A 20449-nucleotide genomic window follows, 5' to 3' on the forward strand; every position below is an offset into this window, starting at 1 on the left:
GTCGTCTCACTTGCTCCAGTTTCCTTTCTTGAAAGCCCGGCACGCGGCCACTTTCCTGTCGGGAATGTAATGTCACAGTGATAACACTCGTGCCGTTCACGATCAGGAACGACCGGAACCATGGTGATAATGCGTGGAAAGTACTCGAAGTAGATGATTATTGTTATGTAGAAGAAACACTTCTCAAATACTCCATTTTTAGGGGCCGGCAGAGAGCGCTGTGAGGCGACTGGACAATTCTACAAGCGACTCGACGAAAGCGAAGCCCAAATCCTCATATAAGCGCAACAGGGAACTCTGCGAGGAGTTCTAACAGAACTTTAGTTGGAGCTGGTCAGTATACTGGTCCATAACCGAAGATACTTTAGGTGCAAATCTAAAGAGGACAGGTAGCACGAAAGAACTGAACGCAAGTTTTATTCGCCACTCAGATTACCCGGACGTACAGATCCAAGCAAGCCTCTCATGGACACGCCTTGCTACCGCGGTTCAGTGCACGCAATTACATTACGCTTGTCTCTAGCTCCTATAGCACACTGCTTTTTCTTCTCTTTTTACTTCCACAAACCGTACCGCCGTTCCGGGGAATCAATTGCACCTCCTTCCCGATGCATTAAATTTTGTACCCCTTCTCTTTCTTTGAGTTTAGCTGCCGGGTAGCTAAGGCAACGGTGGCGGTTTTGAACTTCCTTACACAGATGCACTGACATCAATCAATGCGACACTTTAATTTGCTAAGTGATGTTACACACCTCGTATTCCACATTTGCCGTGTGCTGCAGCATATTATCCCTTTCGCCAACCAAGATCATCTGGAGCACCGTTACAAGCGGCTACACAAACAACTTTGTCGAGTCACGACAGAATCATACGAGGGAAGAAAAAAAAGGGGGGGGGGGGGGTAGCAGGGCGAACCATCTAAAACGTTACAGCAGCGCGAGAAAAAAAAAACGCAGACGGGTGTATAGCGAGCGACAAACGCTGTTTTTTTTTTTGTTTGTGCGCTACGTTTACGTTTGAGATGGAAGCACACCATCTTTCCCAACCATCGGTTCTGAAGCAGGACGACGACGATGGCCTCTCGGGCCACTATAAATGGCCGGACGCTTGTGAGCATTTCGGAATTTTCTTGTTCAGCATATATACTCTCTTGAGCTGTGGCTCCAGCTGCGAGCTGCACCGAGAAGAGCGCTAGGTGTGTCTTCACGCAAGTCACTTCGTATACACACGGGCACTCAGCCTATCCCACTCGAACAGCGCCTTATGTTCTGTCGATGTCCGGCGCTTCACTTTGAGCCCCTCGGTAGTGACTCCAAAAAGTTTCTAGTGCGCTCTAGCTAAGCGTTCTCGTGTGAAAGCGGCCGAATGCTCACTCATATTTCACTAATAAGGACGCTGTACACGAAGTTGAGCCTATATCTTGTGTTTCGGTAGTTCCGTGCAGTACTATAGGAGCTGCTGTCCTCGATTAATCAAGAGGGCGAGCACGTCTAAATGTATCATTCCGCGTCCCATCATCTGCAAGCAGTGAGCTTGCGCAGCGTGAGAATTTCCTTTAACAGAAATCGTTCACGACTCCGCAACACACCGAGGTCGAAGTCGCACAGCAGGTTTTCTTGATCGCGGCCCCGATATTCGAAAGAACGTATCGTCAAACCAAACAACGTGCCCTCGAGATGCGCCAGGACAAATAACCCCAGCGATCGAGAATTAAGAAAAAAGCTGACAAGCACGCTATGTGTGCTTTAAAAATTGGCGAAGCGTCCATCGCTACTCGCCCAGCATCGATTATTTGAGCATGGCTCTCGAAAACGGCGCTGAATCGATCGAAATACTGTATTGTCGGAGCTTAAGGACATGAATATAAGCGCAAATGAAAGCATCAATTCAGAGCTTACAAGCTACGAAGCGCACGGCGACCGCTTGAGCGATTCTAGGTGGGTTACAATTGCTTCCGGCAGTGCAGCCATGTTTTTCGGACCCAATGCCGGTTCCTCTGCGGTGCTGTGGAGTGTAGCTGCGCCGACGCCATGTAAAGTTTTTTAGACAATGTCTTCCCTATCGTTCGTATACTTTAGAGATGAAAGCCTAACGCCTACACGGCAGCGCTGCGTCATCTCTTCGTCCATTTGCACGTTATTAGCCCCGAGAACGAACACTGGCGTCGCTGCGGTCGCGGCGATGTGACGTCACGGCAAGGACACCTTCTACGTCGCCGCTTGTCTCCTTTTTCCGCGCCCGCCATGTGTACCCGCCCTTCAGCTATACCTTGGCGATTCATTACTTCTCGATTTCATGACGCAAATCTCTCAAGATACAAAGTTAAATGTTTGATAATTAGTGAAAGTTTTCGACGCTGTAAAAAGCTTGCACAATTTAGTGTAGGATAGGCGGACTCCCGTACGAACGGCAGATTTACTGTGAAAATTTTTTTTTTTTGCGTACACCGAGAAATGGGTGCTATATAAAAAAATATTTGGTGATGCTAGCGTGATTACAACATAGGCATAGACTGCAATATGGGAACAAACGTGTGCCAAAATACCACAAACAAAACTAGTACGTTTCCAATTCCGCAAATACATTACGCCTCACCATGAAAGTTGCGCCTGCATCTGCGAATAATCTAAATGATTTGAAAAAACTCACCTTTTTTCGAACAAGAGACTAAATCTGACTGCCATAAGCACGAACTTCATATATTCGTAAATTTCGGAATATGTCCATTTACTCGGGCCACATGTACATGTTTCTTCTCAATAGTCGTACACCCTGATTCGCGTAAAAAGCTGGGATGATCTACCGCCGCGTCAGAAGGAGGAATGTTCGCTTCACACGGGGGCACCGCTGACGATTCCAAGACAAACACCAGGAAGTCGAAATGAACATTTTCGATGGCGCAGTCAGCGATGTGGCCCAAGTAATAATTAAACAACCTTGCTTTGATGAGGCGACGACTGGTCTCGTAGGTCATGTCCACGTACAGGTAATCAGCTGTAGGGAAAATTAATTTATGAGGTGCATATCTAAACTGCTAGTTGATACGTGGGGTTTAAGGTCCCAAAACCACCATATGATATGAGAGACACCGTAGTGGAGCGTTCTGGAAATTGCGACCACCTCGGGTTTTTTCACGTGCACCCAAATCTAAGCAGGCGGGACTAAAGTATTTTTGTCTTCATGAAAAATGCAGCCGCCGCAGCCAGAATTCAATCCCGCGAACTACGGGTCAGCAGCCGAGTACATTAGTTAGTAGACCACCGCGGCGGGGCACCTCAATCGCGCACAACCTCAACAATTTCGGTGAAACGAAGCTACAAATTCATATCGCGAACAACACGAAATCGAACAACGTATTGAGTCAGCAAGTACACGAGAAAAACAGACACAAAAGTGGCAATAGTATTCTAGGGCATACGATATATTTTGCAAGACACGATATTGCAAGCGAGCGTGGGTCCTCTTGGCACACCAGCGAAAACAGTGTGGGTAGATACATGGATTCCTCCAATAAAGTAACTCTAGAGGAGGGTAAACCCTCATATCTTCCATAGGAATCACCCATGAACACCTCAACATAATGATGTAATTATTGCGTCTTGAGTCCATAATTCCCATGATTAGGTGCCAATGAGTGTTGTATCCAAGCAGAAATGTGTTTTTGCTTTTCACGCCCGTCTAAACGCGGCTGCCGTGGCCAGGAATGTAATCCATCATCGGGGTTGGCAGCGCGACACAGACCTTTGCATCCCTTTCACGTTTAACCTATACGATCGAGCGCGCGATTGTGCAGGGACAAAAGTAAACATTTATTGTTTTGCCAGGAACATTACGGATTCCGTTTTCGTCATTCATGTGCAGCTTCAGACGAGCAGAGAGCGAACGCAAGCAGCGGAACAGCGCACGAAGCGATCGCATCATCATGTAGGCACGCGGGGGCGGGCATCGAAGAGTCCGTGCCGTGACGTCACCCAGGTCTCCCACCAGGAGGCGCCACTTCAACTTCTCAAGGCTAAGGCCCGTATTCGCAAACCAACCTCAACCTTTCCTCGAGTTGTCCTTATCGGTTTTTAACTTTTATTGCGCATGATAAACCAAGTGGACCAGTATTCATAATTCATAATGGAATAATTGGAAGCGCAAATTAACGGGACACATGAGAAGACACAAACAAGCGCAGTGTACCAACTAGCCCGCCTGTCAACCCTATAGCAGTATTCATAAACGAGTCTTGTCCTTATCTTTCGCCCTTTTACCACTTTTGTGCCTTTATAACGCATGTGGAGTACAAGAAGGTTGAGGAAAACGTGAGGCAACGCCAAGGTTGGTTTGTGAACACGGGCGTAATACCGCGAGAACTCTTCCTTACCAACCATGAAACCACGAAAATGGTCTTTTATGGAGAGTTGTGCGAAATCGCCAAGCAGATCGCATTCCCAAAACGTATAGAGAAGCCTTCAAGTAAGCATATTTTGACGAGACTACTTGCAAAAGCCATGAGGACACTCAAGGTGTCCTGAACATGGGCACTACATCTCGCTTCGCGAAAATGTGTGCTCGAAGATCGCGTATAGCCTTGGCTCTGCTGCGGGCACGGAACTCGTAGAACAGAGAATGCAGAAGCAAGGTGAGCCTTCGAGAATGCGCGCAGTTTTCGCATTCTGCGTATCTAGTAGCCAAGCAATAATAATAATAATAATAATAATAATAATAATAATAATAATAATAATAATAATAATAATAATAATAATAATAATAATAATAATAATAATATATTATTATTATTATTATTATTATTATTATTATTATTATTATTATTATTATTATTATTATTATTATTATTATTATTATTATTATTATTATTATTAATACGTCCCGAAACCACCCTAAGATAATGAGGGACAGCGTAGTGGAGGGCTCCGGAAATTTCGACCACCTGGTGTCCAATAACGTGCACCGACCTCGTACAGTACATGGGCTCCTAGCACATCGCCTCCGTCGAAATGAGACCACCGCAGCCCGGGTCGAACCCGTCCCTTTTGGGCCAGCAGCCAAGCCCCGCAGCCGCTACACCACTGCGGCAGACAAGCCACCACACCTAGCTAGTAGCCAGAGTGCAGTATTGGCACGACACCTGAATCAGCATTCAAACGTTTTATAAGAGAAATTTTGTGCTGGCGTCTCTGCACGAGCGGGTGTGTCTGACATGCATATCAAGTAAACAAACGGAAACGGACTTGTCCTCTTTTGCGTACACCGCTAACAAACAACACCGCTAACAAACAAACTGAGAAAAAAAAACGGGGAAAACAAACAATCTACGTTTACTCTAGGGATAAAAGACGCACGCCAGCACCGATAACGAAGCGCGCGGTTCAGTCGATACTGGGCGGTGCACTAAAGACGCCCGCTAAAGACACTACCCTTCCCCTCCTCCCCCCTCCAAAAAAAGAATAATAAGAAAAGCCTGATCGTGCGAAGAAGGAATGGGATCCACTCGGGAAGCGGGTACTAACGGCTGGCCGAGTTAAAGCGAAAAAAAAAAAGAAATGAAGTGATCCGGCGAATTAAAGGGACCTCAAAGCGAACACTCCTTTCAATCCCGATCGCTAAAAGGAATTCTAAGGATAAATGGCAAAACACGCACTGCCTGCTTTGCCCGAGGTTCCTGGACGCGTCCCCATTGGGAAACGAACGTTGGAAGCTATATACGCGGGCGCAATCCGGCTAAGTGCTTCCTCGAAATAACGCCGCATAGACTGAAAACTTCCCATTTTCGGGAACACAGCGGGCCGTCTGATGAACTCAGATTCTATTTCCTTTTTTTTTTTAATGCTCTCCTTTTAACTTTGAGGGACAAAAACGTGATCGGCTATAGGGCAGGAGACTGGTGAAGAAGAGCCCACCAAAGCTCAGAAACGTTGATTTCCGAGAGTGCGCAGTTCAAAGTCGATCATTTCGAGCAGCGGGGTTCTCATTTCAAGCAACCGGGTTCGGCCCAGCCAACAGGAGACGCAGGAAAGTACGTGATTTTAGAACTAAATGCCTGCTTCTTAAACAGCGCGATTGCCAATGCAATAGCCTCCTGTCTTTCGTATTCTTTATTTCTGTACTGCTAGGCGAGCTTTAAATCATTATTTTGATGTATTCAGCCACAAAGACTATTACCACCGCTCGGCGCACGTCACGCCGCGACGCTCGAGAAGCTTGGCAATCATTTTAGATCATTGAGTTTTGCAAAAAAAAAACAAAACAGCAAGACGATTTTTCTTGTATTAGTGAATTGCTCTTTCTCGGTACCATGCAAAGCAAACACGCTTTCGTCGAAAAAACGCTTATATGTAAGCGAGAAAACGCGTACAAAAAGAAAATGTCCCAGGCGACCCGACCTCGAGTTACCGCACAATTCAACGTGACGTCACATATTTTGACAGCACCCACTGGGGCCTACGCAGTTCTATGGGTGTGTTCCAATACTCACCGTAGACGGCTAAATAGACAGCTAAATGAACGGCGGCCATCTTAAGTCCCATTCGAATTATCACGTAGACGGCAAAATAAAGAGCTCCAAAAAGACCGAATCGCAGACAAATACGATGCAGGCTACTGTGCCGTATAAACAAAATGGCAGCTCAGCGAATCGCTCAGATAGATCGGATCTCGCCGGAACGGTCACCTGCGCACAAGCAGACGCTTCTCCAGTAGCTCAATGTGAGATTTCAATATGATATGATCCAGAAAATACAACTGTTACGTTTGCTTATTTTGGCTTTCTCTTCTCGACACGAGGTGGCGCATCGTAGCGTAAAAAGCCGTCCAGACGTGTTCCGATTCTCGGACAGCATGGGCTCGGTGCCGTCTTCTAAGCAGTCTGCGCAGACTGCCTACGTGCTGTTCAAGAATCGGAACACAGCCTATGTAATTGGTGAAAACGAACAGAACTGTCCTCTGAGACACTTGTATAGCCTTAGCACGCAAAAGTATACAAACGAATCACGTGCAGCCGATGACGCCAAAGCGCGATATATACATTTCGTATAATCCGTGACGCGTGCCTCGCGCAGATTTCGAACCTCATGACACCCTATAACTCTTCCTGCATCATAGCGGACCGGACCGCGAAAATTCATGACGCAATCGACGCTAACATTTCGTGACCATAACGTCATTTCGCCACCACGACGTGACCATGACGGTGTCGTCGCATGTTGCTTGGTCAACAGAGGGCCGCCGATCGCCACGGCGGCGCAAAACCAGATGAGGCGAGTTCGCAACGCCTAAAATACTGGATGCTGTTGTGCAATATCACCTTGGTTGCAGAAGCACCTCACAGGCTGAGCACCAAAACATTGAATGAGGTAGAGTAGAATAAGATAGCTTGGGCCTTCCAGTCGTCCCAAGTTAACGCATAAGTGAGACAATTTTTATTTTTCTTGCGAACAGAAAGGAAGCACTGACATGTCTCGACACGAACTTCTATACACTGACGCCCGTATAAAGCACACCATTCATTCTTCGAAGAAAACACTCACTGCCTCTTTTCCACCTGCACTCTGGGAAACAACAAACGCATGATTAGTTGAGTGTTAATCGCTGGAATTCTACCACCGAGTTTTGTGACACCACGCGATGACGCTGCACGAAGCTCTGGGAGCAAAAGTGTGTAAATGCAAAGGGACGCGGAATTTGGCTACCATAGGGCACATCTCACAATGAGTGTCAGTTTGCGCGAGAAATTTAGAATGTATTAGTAGTACGGGTTGTGCAAACGCTTACGTTCGCAACCACATGTCGATGGGCGGATTGGCGTTCGAAATGCGCCGTAAAGCATCGAACGAGGCCATGCGGCACGATGAAGGTTGGCTTTTTTTTTTTTTCTGACTTCTGAGAATCGCCGAGAAAAATTAGCTTTTGCGCAAAAACATCTGAGCGAACGGATAACCATCGCAAAAAAAAAAACATAGAGGGCGCTTTATGGCTTGCATTGCACGAATGATTGTAGAATAATTAGCTGTCCCTTGATTAACGATGCACGCGACCTATGCGAAATATTCATGTCAAGTATGAAATACTTGTCGCTTACCGTTGTAAAATGTCACTACAATAAATTTGTATAATAAACTTGGTGTATACTGATTTCTTGCTTCTTTCCCTCTTACCCCTGTAGAAAGTCGATTATGGTTTGACCGTATGACCATAAATAAAACAACAGTGAAGCGTACGAAAAAAAAAAAAGCCTGGAATGAAAGATGCATCGAAAGTTCTCGACCAAGTACAGGGCAACTGACTTTCAATTCGCTAGAATACTTGCGATTCTCTTTGGGTATTGCGCGAATCAATGCTTTGACCTGGTCTTTCCTCTGCTCTGTATGCACCCTTCATTGCATTCTTATTTCTACAAGACTGGTTTGTCTGATCGATGCCTCTCATGGGAACAATATTTCCGCATAAAGAAGAAAATGTGCGAAACTAATGAGCAAAAAGCAACGGCTCGTCAGCAACAGTTATATCTGATTGACATTTCGAGTACACGACTAAGTTATCACGCAAAGAGAGATTGCGAAAAGAAAGTTTTCAGCTTGATTCTTCAAACGATGTTCAACAATCTTCGTCGCTCGTTTTGCCCCGGCCCAGCAATAACCTATATTACCAAATGGCATACATGTAGCAATAACACTAATGAACGTAAGTACAGAAAATCAGAATACAAAGTTAGCGAACAGCTCAGTGTAAACAAAGAGAAAAAAATTCGCTGCCACGTTCTGACAGCAAGAAGGCTACCATCGATTCCGTAATGAAATCCTCATTTTAATTTCTTTTTTATATAATGGATGCATTGTTCGAGCTGGTCAATGAAAGATTACAACAGGCTGCTAAGTTCCGCAACACCGGAAAAGCCTTCGCCCATTGTGTCTTGCTAAATCTCCGACGGCGTGCCCATTGATAACTCTAGCACTGTACGACGCAAACATTGTGACAAAAACACAAAACGGAAGAGACACGCGCGAGCCCTATTTGTCTTTTTTTACGCTTTTGCGTATCAATATTAGGCACTCAACATTATATAGGTATTTCTACATATGTATTCGTAACATTACATAAGTATTTCTATTCGGTATGCTTCATAACAGACAACGCAACAGTGTCACTTCACTAGAATTTCGTTTGGAGCGTAAAAAGCGCCGTATTCGTCGTGCAGATGACAGTGGAATGTCCACACTGTACACCTGCGTATACCGCTATATTTAAACGCTTGTTGTTTATGTCTAGCTTTATCGCGTCGCGCTGCAACAATTGTTTATGCGTATACAGTATATTTCTTGTCAGCGTTACATCTGTCTTGCACCCTTTCGAGACTATCTTACGTATACCTTGATCAAGTGGTTTTCGAACTGAGCCGGCGGACCCCTTGGGGTCCCCAAAGCAATCTTATTGGGGGGTTCTCGAAAGCCATGCTAATTTTTTTTTTTTTTGGGGGGGGGGAGGGGGACACTACGTATTCCTATTTATTTTTAGGCGTCGTCACCTCATAGCCATTTTGCGTTTTGGTGAAACTGACATATGTTTCTTCGCCTCCGTATGCCGACTGCGAAGCTTTTATCGCAGTTTCCTGCGCCATATGCATGCTAGCACACTTTTTCAAGTCTGGCGTATTATGCAAGCATAGGCACAAGCAGCTTGAACAAGGCAGCAGACTGAACAAGTTTACTGATAAGATGCTCAGATCGAGTGAGCGTGGCACTTCAACCACGGATTGGCAGTGAGAAGTAAATGGCACCTATCTCACGCTGCATTGCGCGTTTAAGTTTGAAACGCGACGCACCCCCCCTCCCCCCATTCCCACCTCTTCTCTAACGGACACTGAATAGGAAAACTTTATTACGCGTATTGATAAAGTACATTTCCCTAATCCCGAAAACATTACTCTTACCACGACACGACCCTTGCGAAGCGAGAAAACGCGCGAAAAGAAAATGCGGGTGGAGACGCCACGTTGAAATTCTCAATACGAAACAACGTGACGTCATAAGTTTTGAAGGCGTCCACTGGGTCCTACATAGCTTCTGTTCAATAAAGCTGAAGAGCATTGCCATCTACGGGAGTCATAGACATCGTTTAAAAAGAATTAGTCGAGTCAATGTCACAAAAATACAAAAACACATAATTTCGAACTTTCGACGTCCCGCGCCGAGATTTAGCGCTGAACTTAAACATGAAACTTCAACCTTGATTTTCTCCGCTAATACCGAACTTACGATGGTGAAACACAAGGCATTAGAATTCTCAGAGCACAGTTTGCCATCTGACCCGAAGTCATTGTTTCTCTTCGGTGTCCCTTTAAAGTAATTCAACTAATTGTCATTAATTTCTCCAACATATATTGACCGTTGAATAAACTCTCGCTCTGATATCATACGTGTTGAACTGTTGACTTCGCAGGATAGACTTTTCAGCGAGATGGTGTCATCATAAAAAAAGCGCGAAAAAAAAACGCAAAGACGAAAAAACCGGTGCGCTCGTTTTGTAGTTCTATTCACCTTGTACCACATTTTCTCGCGTCTCTTTCCATCATGACACTTAATTTTAACAATAATAAGATTTGCGTAGGAGATATATTTTCAGAAGGTTCGGAGGACTGAAAGTGAGCATTCGACCGGAAGTTGATTGATTTATATCTGGGGTTTAACGTCCCAAAACTACTATATGATAATGAGAGACGCCGTAGTGGAGGGCTCCGGAAATATAGACCACCTGGGGTTCTTTAACGTGCACCCAAATGTGAGCACACGGGCCTACAACATTTCCGCCTCCATCGGAAATGCAGCCGCTGCAGCTGGGATTCGAACCCGCGCCCTGCGGGTGAGCAGCCGAGTACCTTAGCCACTAGACCATTCGACCGGAAGTGTAAGGAAGAAAAACGACAGTGTTACTCGTTGCTAACGTTTTTTTTTTTCATGATAAAATAGAAGGCGGCTCGGCCATTTTCTTTTTTTTTTTCTTTAGCTGCTCATAGAGACGTTACAAGTATAGAAAATTGAACCACTTTAATGGGATTACCTTCGGCACGGCCGTTCCTTAACCCGCTAAAACAAACGCGCGTCGACGCCTTCGTATAACACGTTGAGATTCAGCGCCGCCCGTCTCGATCGGGCCGCGCGCCCACCTAATGAGCTGCTCAGCCCCGCTCTTGTCAGCTTCTGCCACCGGCAGAGGTCGACGAAGAAAGCAACTGTTCGCGCCAAGACGACAGGCTCCCCCGCCGGTGCAGAAACGAGCCCGCACTTCCGAGCACCTGCGGCTACGCCTCAGCGCCTTGTCGCGCTCAGCTGCTACCGCCCAGAGAGAGTGCTTCTACAGCGAGCGCAGAGCTAGTGTGGACGAACAGACGTGTTGGCAACGTTAGGTACCTCGACAGTTGCGTGACGACCGACGAATACTTGCAGCGTTTGTTCGGTTACCACCACCCAGTGGCGTAGCACACCGGGCACGTGGCCCCCTCCCCCTTCCTGGGAATTTTCGTTTTGCGATGAAAATGCAGAGCGAAAAAATGACCATCTCAAGAGGTCACCCCCCCCTCCCCCCCCACACACACAAAAAAAATAATATGCCTGTATACGCCCCTGCCACCACGGGATTCAACGGCGTTTTTGCTGAATGCGAATGATCGAAGCTGCGCTCATATATAAAACAGCAGGGAGACGACGATCAGTGGCTGTGATTTTTCTTTTATCAAATGAATATAGAAAAAGGCTGGCGCCTATGCGTGGCGCCAGCTACTCCTGTTCTCTTGCACAAAAGTCGTCATCGTCGCCCGCACTCGCTGGTCGCCATAGGTGTCTTACTAAAAGACTTCAACGAAGCAAAGTACAAACCTGTTTGAATTTTAACGCCCCTTATTTTAGCGAGTATGTCGACCAGTGACGTCGCACACACAACCGCGTGACCTTAGTGCACAGCTCCTCTACACCGAACGAACACCTTAGGCGACGTGGCCGCTTATCCATCGCCTAAAAGGACTCGAAGGCAAGAGCCATCTTCTGATTCTTATCGGCAGACAGTATCGATCCGTCATCCATCCTCGCTCCCCTCCGAAGCTTTCCGCCGGTCAATTCGGCTTCCAACACCTGTAGGTATCGGCCCACTTTTGAACAAAGTAAAACGTCGTCATGTGAATGAATCCGTGTCATGCGGCGTCATGATTAAACTAAGTTATGGCGATCTGTGACGTCACAATTACGTCGTCCACTACTACATGACTTTCTGTGAGATTCGTGGTGATGCTGACGTTACCGACGGTCACTTTTTTTACACTATGCATGAAAAAGCCGAGGCGTTCCGCCTTAAAATAAAAAAAAGACATGCAGCAGGAATTGTTTGGTCGTCTCAGTCATAGTTGATTGTCGACGAACGTAGCAAAACGAAATCTCTCGGCGTTGTGAACACGCGCCAAGCATCACTTACAATGCGCTTGCTATATCTTAAAAGCTGTTCCTCTTTGATGACGTATAAGAGGAGGGGCCGTGTAAAGGTTAGAGCGACGGGCTTGTGTACGTTGTAATCATAAAATTCCTGTGAGGTGACTTGATGTCTCTGGCGCGTTAGTCTGAAATATTTGTAGCCTACTAATCATGCAGGATAGTGCTCGAGGCTATAGTGTAACAATGCGTCCATATTAACCAGTGACCTCTGGCTCGACTGGGCAATGTCGCAAGGTCAAGACGTTCAAGAGATGAGAGGTTAAACGAAAGAGTTACCACGATTTGTGCGTCATTCGCGTGAAGGGAGCATTAAAGCAGCGAATAAATAACATTATCAGGCTCTCTTTCTAGACATCTCGGCGCCCACTGCCAGAATCATCACTTCGGACCCATATTCAGAGAAGATGGACAAACGTCCGTCTTTTCTGCATATTGGTGAAGATGGACAAACATCCGTCTTTCCTACATATTTGTGGAGACGAACAAACGTGCATCTCCACAAAAAACCATACAAAACGAAATCGGCGATATAAACAAGGCACACACAAAGCACGACAAACCCGTATAGCATTGTGTAGGTACGCGTAATTGTTTATGTCTGATAAGAGCGCTTTATCCCCAGGCTTGGATAGATGATATCTAGGTCCTCCATTGTGTCCCGAAGGCAAGCGCTGGCAATTTATCTAGTTACACGAGCGACCTTTTTTATTTGCGTTACGGTAAATTCGACCACACATAAGTGCGATTACCAACATTTTTCAGAGGTAGCTATTGTATACGCGGCGACAAAAATGGAAGCAGAACGAACAAAGGTAGGTTTCTCGCCTACAAAGATATTCATTAACTGCGCAAGAACAAATAAATGACAGTAATAATACATACGTGACAGATACCGTGCATCTCCCCCACTCCCTTGGTCCCCAGTACGAGAGCCGACGTATTCTTGCAGTCTCCTCTGTAGTACAAATCTTGCATGGTCTGTGTTTACAAAACTGACAAAATTCCTTATCCATCAACCTGAGAAGACTTGAATGCCAAAGCCATTCGAAGCGGCCATATCATCATCTAATCATATTGACAACGACGACTTCGCCGACGGTTCCTGTTCGATGAGGCACCTAAGACTTTCATTTCAATAAACATTGATGTACTAGAAGCACAGGTCGGCGAACTCACCCATGGATTGACTCACTTTCACTGAGACTCAGATCAGGCCGTGACTCTGAGCGAGTCCGGGAGAGTGATGTTTTGTTTAATGTGAGTCCGCGTGAGTCCAAAGCACAATATATATTTCTTGAGCGAGTCTGAGTGAATTTCCTCTCCCCCCCCCCCTTTTTTTTTGCCGGCCTATATCACCAAAAGGGAACCTTCCTCCAGTTGGTGTTACGTAATTCATTGAGCACGAACAAGAGCGCTCAACAGAAACAAGGCCACGATGTATGGTTTCTTACCTTGGTCTTGTCTTTGTTTAGCGCTGCTGTACCTTCACAATGAAATAATGTAATTCAGAGCTCTTTGCTGTTCCTTTCATCTCATGTGTCATTCATCATCTTACGGCTACGATTCGATTAACTATTGCTGTTTCACGTGCTGCAACAACGACATGACGAACAGTGGCATAGAAAAGGGCCTTATCACAATCTTTAGTTCCTAATTGTGAACCCATATAGGGTTCTTCATATGCGGCGAAATTTTCGAAGTAGACGAGCCCACCTTTATTTTTACTTTGCCTTCATGGAAATGCGGCTACCAAAGCCCAAAGTCAAAAACTCGCTCAGGAACACATCTGAACCGCTCACTACACCATCTCGGATGTCGGCCGCCACGCCGCAAACCTCCAACGTTGCGGCGTATTTCAGTGGGCGTTCAACGAAGCTCCTATAGTCAGTCTTAGCAGCCGATCGGAGACACTCGACTGTAGGCGGCATCGTGTACCGCCCCGAACGCATCGATCATGTTTTTCAAAGTGCCCAGCGCGTGGCAGCGATCGTTCGAGACCCGGCAAAGCGGCAGGCTGCACGCGGTGATATAATAATAATGGATGAGACAGCGTGGCGCAGCTACCAAGAGCTGGGACATCTGCCACCGGCGCGTTAGGAATTGATTTATTACGCTAGCGCTCCCTAACATTGCGCTCAAACTCTATCCGCGTTGCTTGACATCGAACCCGCGACCATGAGACGCGACTGTTGCGATGCAGTCACGCTAATTCACATATTACCCTTATACCGTACTGTTTCGCGCGTCAAAAGCCCGACTTCATTACGCGATGGTGTGCCAAAATGAAGGGGACTTAAAAGTAACCTTCCATTGATTCTTCATCGAGTTGCTATATCGATGTCAGTGTGCGCACTAGGGGAAGGGGGTAGCCATCTGGGCCTTCCCCACACTGACCGGATAGGGGGAACGCGGAGAAGCCCCAACTGTGTCAGATATCTTCACCCAGTCGGACCTGTACGGTGTTTATTCTACATTGTTGTGACCGCACAGTATTGTTGTCATGGGTGAGTGGGACGGAATTGAGCCATTGTACCCCCTACCCCATTGGAGAACCCAGCGCATGCGTATGCAATTGAAGTACACGCGTTTCAGCCCGCTAAGGACCAAACCTGGAACTCGGAGCTCAGCGACGTAGCCTAAAAGACACCGGTCTATCGCTGTGAGCAAGTTGGAGATTGCGTGAGTGAATGAGCAGACGAAGTAACGTCATGTAGGCAAAAATGCCATATCAAGGTCATATAGTAAAGTTCCTAGTGGTGCCTCACACAATCTACGATTTGATCACGCCTGCAGCAATGTCATATCCCTGTGGTAAGACATAAGTATGTGTATAATGCTTACTAGAGGGCCAATAGGACATTGGCTTCATTTTCCCCGTACATGGTTTCACCATCAGTTGCAGCAGCAAATACTGCAATGCAAATAGTACCGATACCACGGAACACAATATGCCAGGTTACGATTATGGCATTACTTCAACTAATCAAACGACAAAAAAAAAATAACTCATGCGCCGACACGTACGCTAGACATCAAGACAAACGCACTCGCGAAATAAAGAGCCTCGCCCATATAACGCAAGACGGCTCATCATGTATCAGCCATGCATTTCTCTGTCGCGGAAAGAACTCATTTCTGGAGGAGCCGGTGCGATTCCGCCGCAAAATACTGTCATACTTCAATTTTTTAATAAAATTTCCGCTAAAATGTATAGTTTTCACTTGCTAAAAAATCTCACTTGCATGTAACCGCTTCTCCATGTCCTTTCCTTTGCTATCATTTATAAAATATCCCGCTATTTCCATTACGTCCGCTAAATGTTGACCCGAAAGCATATGAAGAATTTTTCATGCGAAATTTCGGAAGTATAGTGCTGAACTTAAAAAAAATGCTTAGGCCAGAATACCAAAATTTATATCGCGCTTAGCATGTTAACTGCACTTTCCAGTATGATTCTGGCAAATATGAACATCTTCAAAGTGTAAACAACATGATGGCGTGTGTCGGAGGAAAGAATTTTACAATGTCGCCAGGACGCAATGTCACAGAAGGTTTTGCAAGCGCTATACGCTTTTTGCGATCGACCAGCATTTCTGAACGCTAGTAAAAAAAACGCCCTTCCTGTGTTTTTGTTTTGTTTTCTCCAGAGTGCACGTGCGTTTGTTTCTCCTTTTCTCTCTCTCTCTGCCCCCTCTTTCTTGCCCCTATCACCCCACCCCCCGTGCTGGGTAGCAAACCGGATGCCAATATCTGGCTAACCTTCCGGCCTTCCTCTTCTCTATCTTCTGCGGTATAACGTAGCATACATTCCAAGATTTCCTACGTTCGCTACAAGAACAAGAGAACATAATGTAAAAATATACATATATGTCCTCACGAAGTCGCTCGTTTCAACTGAACAGGCCGCGTACTACGTGTGAAACCAAACCATAGGGAAATGACCCCAGCCCTCATCATTCCTACCGTGAGTACTATAATGCACTGTAGAGATTCTTAAACTTGTCCTTCCGTAATGCTTCGATTCACAAAGGTCGTAAGTTCTTGTTGAGAAACGATAGCCACCCAACGATGGCACCCGCTCGAAGTTGCCAACTTATCTTCGCATGAGTGTTCACCACTACGTTTTACCTGCGCTGACATCAGCATACCCCAGTTAAGAAGTTTCAAAACTCTCCGTATAGTCTCTGTGCCAGAATGACACGACTTTCTTCAAATCACCGAAGATCAGCAAACTGTCGTGTCCCTGTCACCGAATAATCTGAACCAAGTGGCATTTTCTAGTAATTTTCGTAGCAAAAGACCGCATGCTTGGTGTAACTAACGGTGGGCTTGCATTCGTGGCTTACGCTCCACAGATGATACCGTAGCCCTTTAATTCACCTAATTCTTTCTTGCAGCGGTAACTCCAGCACTGAAAACGAAGACTGCATCGATTTGGTGCGCTATTTGTCCCTGCTCCCAGGTGGTGTGTCGATTCGCTAACCTCCACGGCTTTCAGTCTCGCAAGTGGTGTGCTTGAACTTTCCGTTGACATAGTTTTGACCGTTTTCCGATGGTGATCTTTCTTTCGATTATTCTTATGCCGCAGAGCCTGTGCACTAGCTCGCAACGTTTTTAACTCACCACAGTTCTTAAGGGTAACCCTACTTTGCCGGGCCCTTTTTCCGTAGATCTAAAAACGCGATAGACTGAAAAAAGACAATAGCGCCGACGTTGTCAATGTTATCATTTGTAAATTGGCAATTAAACCCCAATCTCCCAGACGAAGGTTGATGGGTTTTAAAAGGTGCAAACGAAGGGCCGCATCCGTAACGCGAAAAGTTTCGCGGGGCATACACTGCAGTGACACTGATTCAACCGCCTGCCATAGCTGCATTTCAGGGAGCAAGTGAATTTTGGAAAAAGACCGATAATAAAAGCCTCAAGTTAACATCTACGTTTTGCTCCCACTTGTCAGAAAAACACCGAAGCTCACTTTCTGTATACAAGGAGTGTGATGATTTATTGTCGGTGCCCTGATTGTTTCAAGACGGGAGAACTTCATTAACACGATGACCTGTCGGAGATACTCAGCTACAGCCTTAAAATTATGCGCGTTTTCGCAAAACTATTCTTTTTTTTTTTTGGTGAGTGGATGAGCGAGTGCTGTAATAACATAACAGCTGTCACGCTACATTTTCCTGGCTTCCTTGGGGTAAAAATTTAGAACGAATCCTATTTATGGCTTCCTTAGCACACACTTTCAGAATAAACCTCACTGCTGAATACACCGGTACAATTTTCATATAACACAACATTGTTCTACAGCGATGTATTGTAAATAAATCAAAAAGCAGAGGTAAAGCACACGAAACAGCAAAAGCGACGAAAAGATCAGAATTGGATGGATGTTTTCCAGATATGAAGGCGCACTGTAAAACTAGACAATAATATGCCTGTGGCACATGTTAAGACAGGTATCCTAATAACTCAGTACAGCATCAATTAGGAATGAGTAATACGAGTTGAGTCATTCCGAAGCTAGAAACACTTCTGCGATTGTCCATGTGGCAACAGTATATTAGCTGATTCGTTATTTGATGGCACGAAAGCAGCTAAGGCTTATGCGCAGCATAGCACAGCAATACATTGCATAGCAAAGAAGTACAAGTTCAGCAGCTTTTGCGGTTGTGCAAACCGTATAATTCGCTGGAGTGCCTTAATGGGGACTTCATTTACGAAAAGGGGGAGCTGTGCATTCCTACGGGTGTGTTTTACATCACAGTTGAAAACATTAGCACGTTCTCTCTCACCGGGCAACGCCAGTAATTATTTGTTGAATTGTTCCGAAGGGTTCAGCGGTGGTACGCTTACATCGTGCAGTTTATTTTGAGAAAGAATCCTCATTTAAAACGAGAGAAGGAGAAATGATGTATCTTCGCGGAACACTGCAAAGACGTTCCGAACACACTCGCCGAACACCGAGGAAGGTATGCTCATGGCACGCCATTTGGAAGCCAGCCAGGCGACTCCCACAGCGAAGAAAACTTCAAACCACCATGAAAACGAAAAAAAAAAAACGTGATAAATATGCGGAGCCCCCTGATCAGCAACTCCGAAGAAACTACGTCAATAAGGCATTAAATTATAGGTCTTCTGTCAGCGACAGAGCCTGTATCGCTTCTTTAAGAGCTTTCAACAACAGGTTCTGAACTAGTCATCCATGCGGTGCCCCTAAACGGCACAGTTACAAAAATAAAATCACTGTGAAGACACGTGAACCCGTAGCAGCAGCGCAGTGTCGCGCACGTCGAAATTACCCGCGAAAGGGAAACCGCGCTGCTCGCACGTTTTTTCGCAGCGCGGTTGCCGCGAATGGGCGTTCCCCTCACCTGGCAGGCAGTTTTCAAATCGGCGCAACACGAGGAAAGGCAGGCCGACGTGCCCGCTCGCACGAAACGTCTACAACCAAACCAAGCACATTGGAACACCACCTTCCTATCGTAACTCATGCGAGACGAGGGAGAATTAGCGGCGAGACTTGGTCGTTGACGCGCGCGACCAACTATCGCGCTGGAACGCGAGCGGCGTGTTTTCCTCGTGCGCGCTGTCAAAAGCCGCAAAGGACGGCTCTGGTTCGAGAAGAGGGGGCCGCCCGAGGCCAAGGACTCAGAGAAAACGTCTCGCTAGCTCGCTGCTGCTCTCCCCGAGTGCGTGTTTTTTTTTTTACGGGTTTCCGCGAGGCCCCGGAAAGGGTACGGAGAGAGGACCCGTCGCTCGCGGTCTTGGCGGCGCGTTCGAGACGAAAGGGAAGAGGGCTCACCAGATGAAATCCTTGCAATGCGAGCAGAACGTTGGCTGCTTGAAGAAGCGCGGTATGAACTTGTGGTCCTTCACTTCGAAGACGTTCTTCTTTTTGAGAGCGCCCTTGCGCGCTCGCAGTCGGAATCCTGAGGTGAACTGCTCGGACAGCTGCTCGTCGGCGCCGCCGCCTCCGTCGTCTCCCATGGCCGATGTTGATTCGGTGTGCAGCACGCAGGGGGGCCGACCTTGCTCGCGCCGAGCTGGCTGTCTACGGAGAGGCCGCACGCAACACGAAACACACACGCACGCACGGTACACACACAGGCTGCGGATGCGCCGTCGAACACGGCAAGACGCAGCGACCGCGCGCTGCTTGCTCGCTGCTGTTCCTGCGGCGGCCTGCCTGCCGGCGACGCAGGCGCACTGCAGCCGCACACACGCGCCAAGCGCCCGCAGCGCTCCCGGCGGATGGCGAGCGCGACGGCACCACCGCTTCCTGCGGCGTGCTCGTGTTTTGCTGCGCGCCTGTTGCTGTAGTTCTCTCTGGAAGGACTCGAACTATCGGGAGGAGCTCCGCGATTTGAGACGGCCGCTGCAAGGCGGCAACAACGACGGCGAAGAACAGCCGCCAGTTAACGCGGACCGGTGGCACCGCGAGTGGTGCATTCTATACTTGCTTGGCCTTCTCTGGGGCTCGCATCGAGCGGAGTTGGTAGGAGCTCCGAGTATTTCTTTTTTCTTGCTTCCTGTTCTCGCGAAAGAAATCGACCGCCTCCGCTCAGCGGTTCACTTTCGGTTTCGTTGTTGAAGGACCCCCTCCACCCGTTGATTTTTCGTCTTTGTAGGCCGTATATTTCCAGTTATTGCTGCGTCTGCAGTACGTTCTCGCCAAGCAGTTCCACCAGACGCTGTTTATTGCTTTCTTCCTGCCGGTCGAGCTTGTGCATTCGTAGGTATGGCCTCCGCTAACTCCAGCCGGTATAATAGGAAGACTGAACATAATCACCGCAAGGGATAAATGATGGTTGGCGTGTGTTTATCGTCTAGTTTTGAAGTGATTGGAGGTTAGCGCGCATTCATATACATATAACCGAAGGCCATCCTAGTGCTATTTTGAAAACAACTCTATCTCTCTAGATTTCTTCCTGCAATTGATGGTAACCTGATTTCTTATATAGATATCAGAA

At 46.8% G+C, this 20449-nt stretch overlaps 1 protein-coding gene across 2 annotated transcripts in view; it reads right to left on the reverse strand.

Annotated features, from left to right (window-relative positions):
- The window catches only part of LOC142761641 (protein kinase C, brain isozyme-like), a 198248-nt gene extending 178591 nt beyond the window's left edge, over positions 1–19657 (reverse strand). For both annotated transcript variants that reach the window (XM_075869732.1, XM_075869731.1), the window contains exon 1: positions 19282–19657. In XM_075869732.1, the coding sequence (XP_075725847.1) occupies positions 19282–19466 (185 nt within the window). In that variant the 5' untranslated portion in view covers positions 19467–19657. The remainder of the gene's footprint in view (positions 1–19281) is intronic.
- Between the last annotated feature and the right edge of the window lie 792 nt (positions 19658–20449).

This window comes from Rhipicephalus microplus, chromosome 7 (assembly GCF_043290135.1).
Source record: "Rhipicephalus microplus isolate Deutch F79 chromosome 7, USDA_Rmic, whole genome shotgun sequence".
NCBI classification, from domain to species: Eukaryota; Metazoa; Arthropoda; class Arachnida; order Ixodida; family Ixodidae; genus Rhipicephalus; species Rhipicephalus microplus.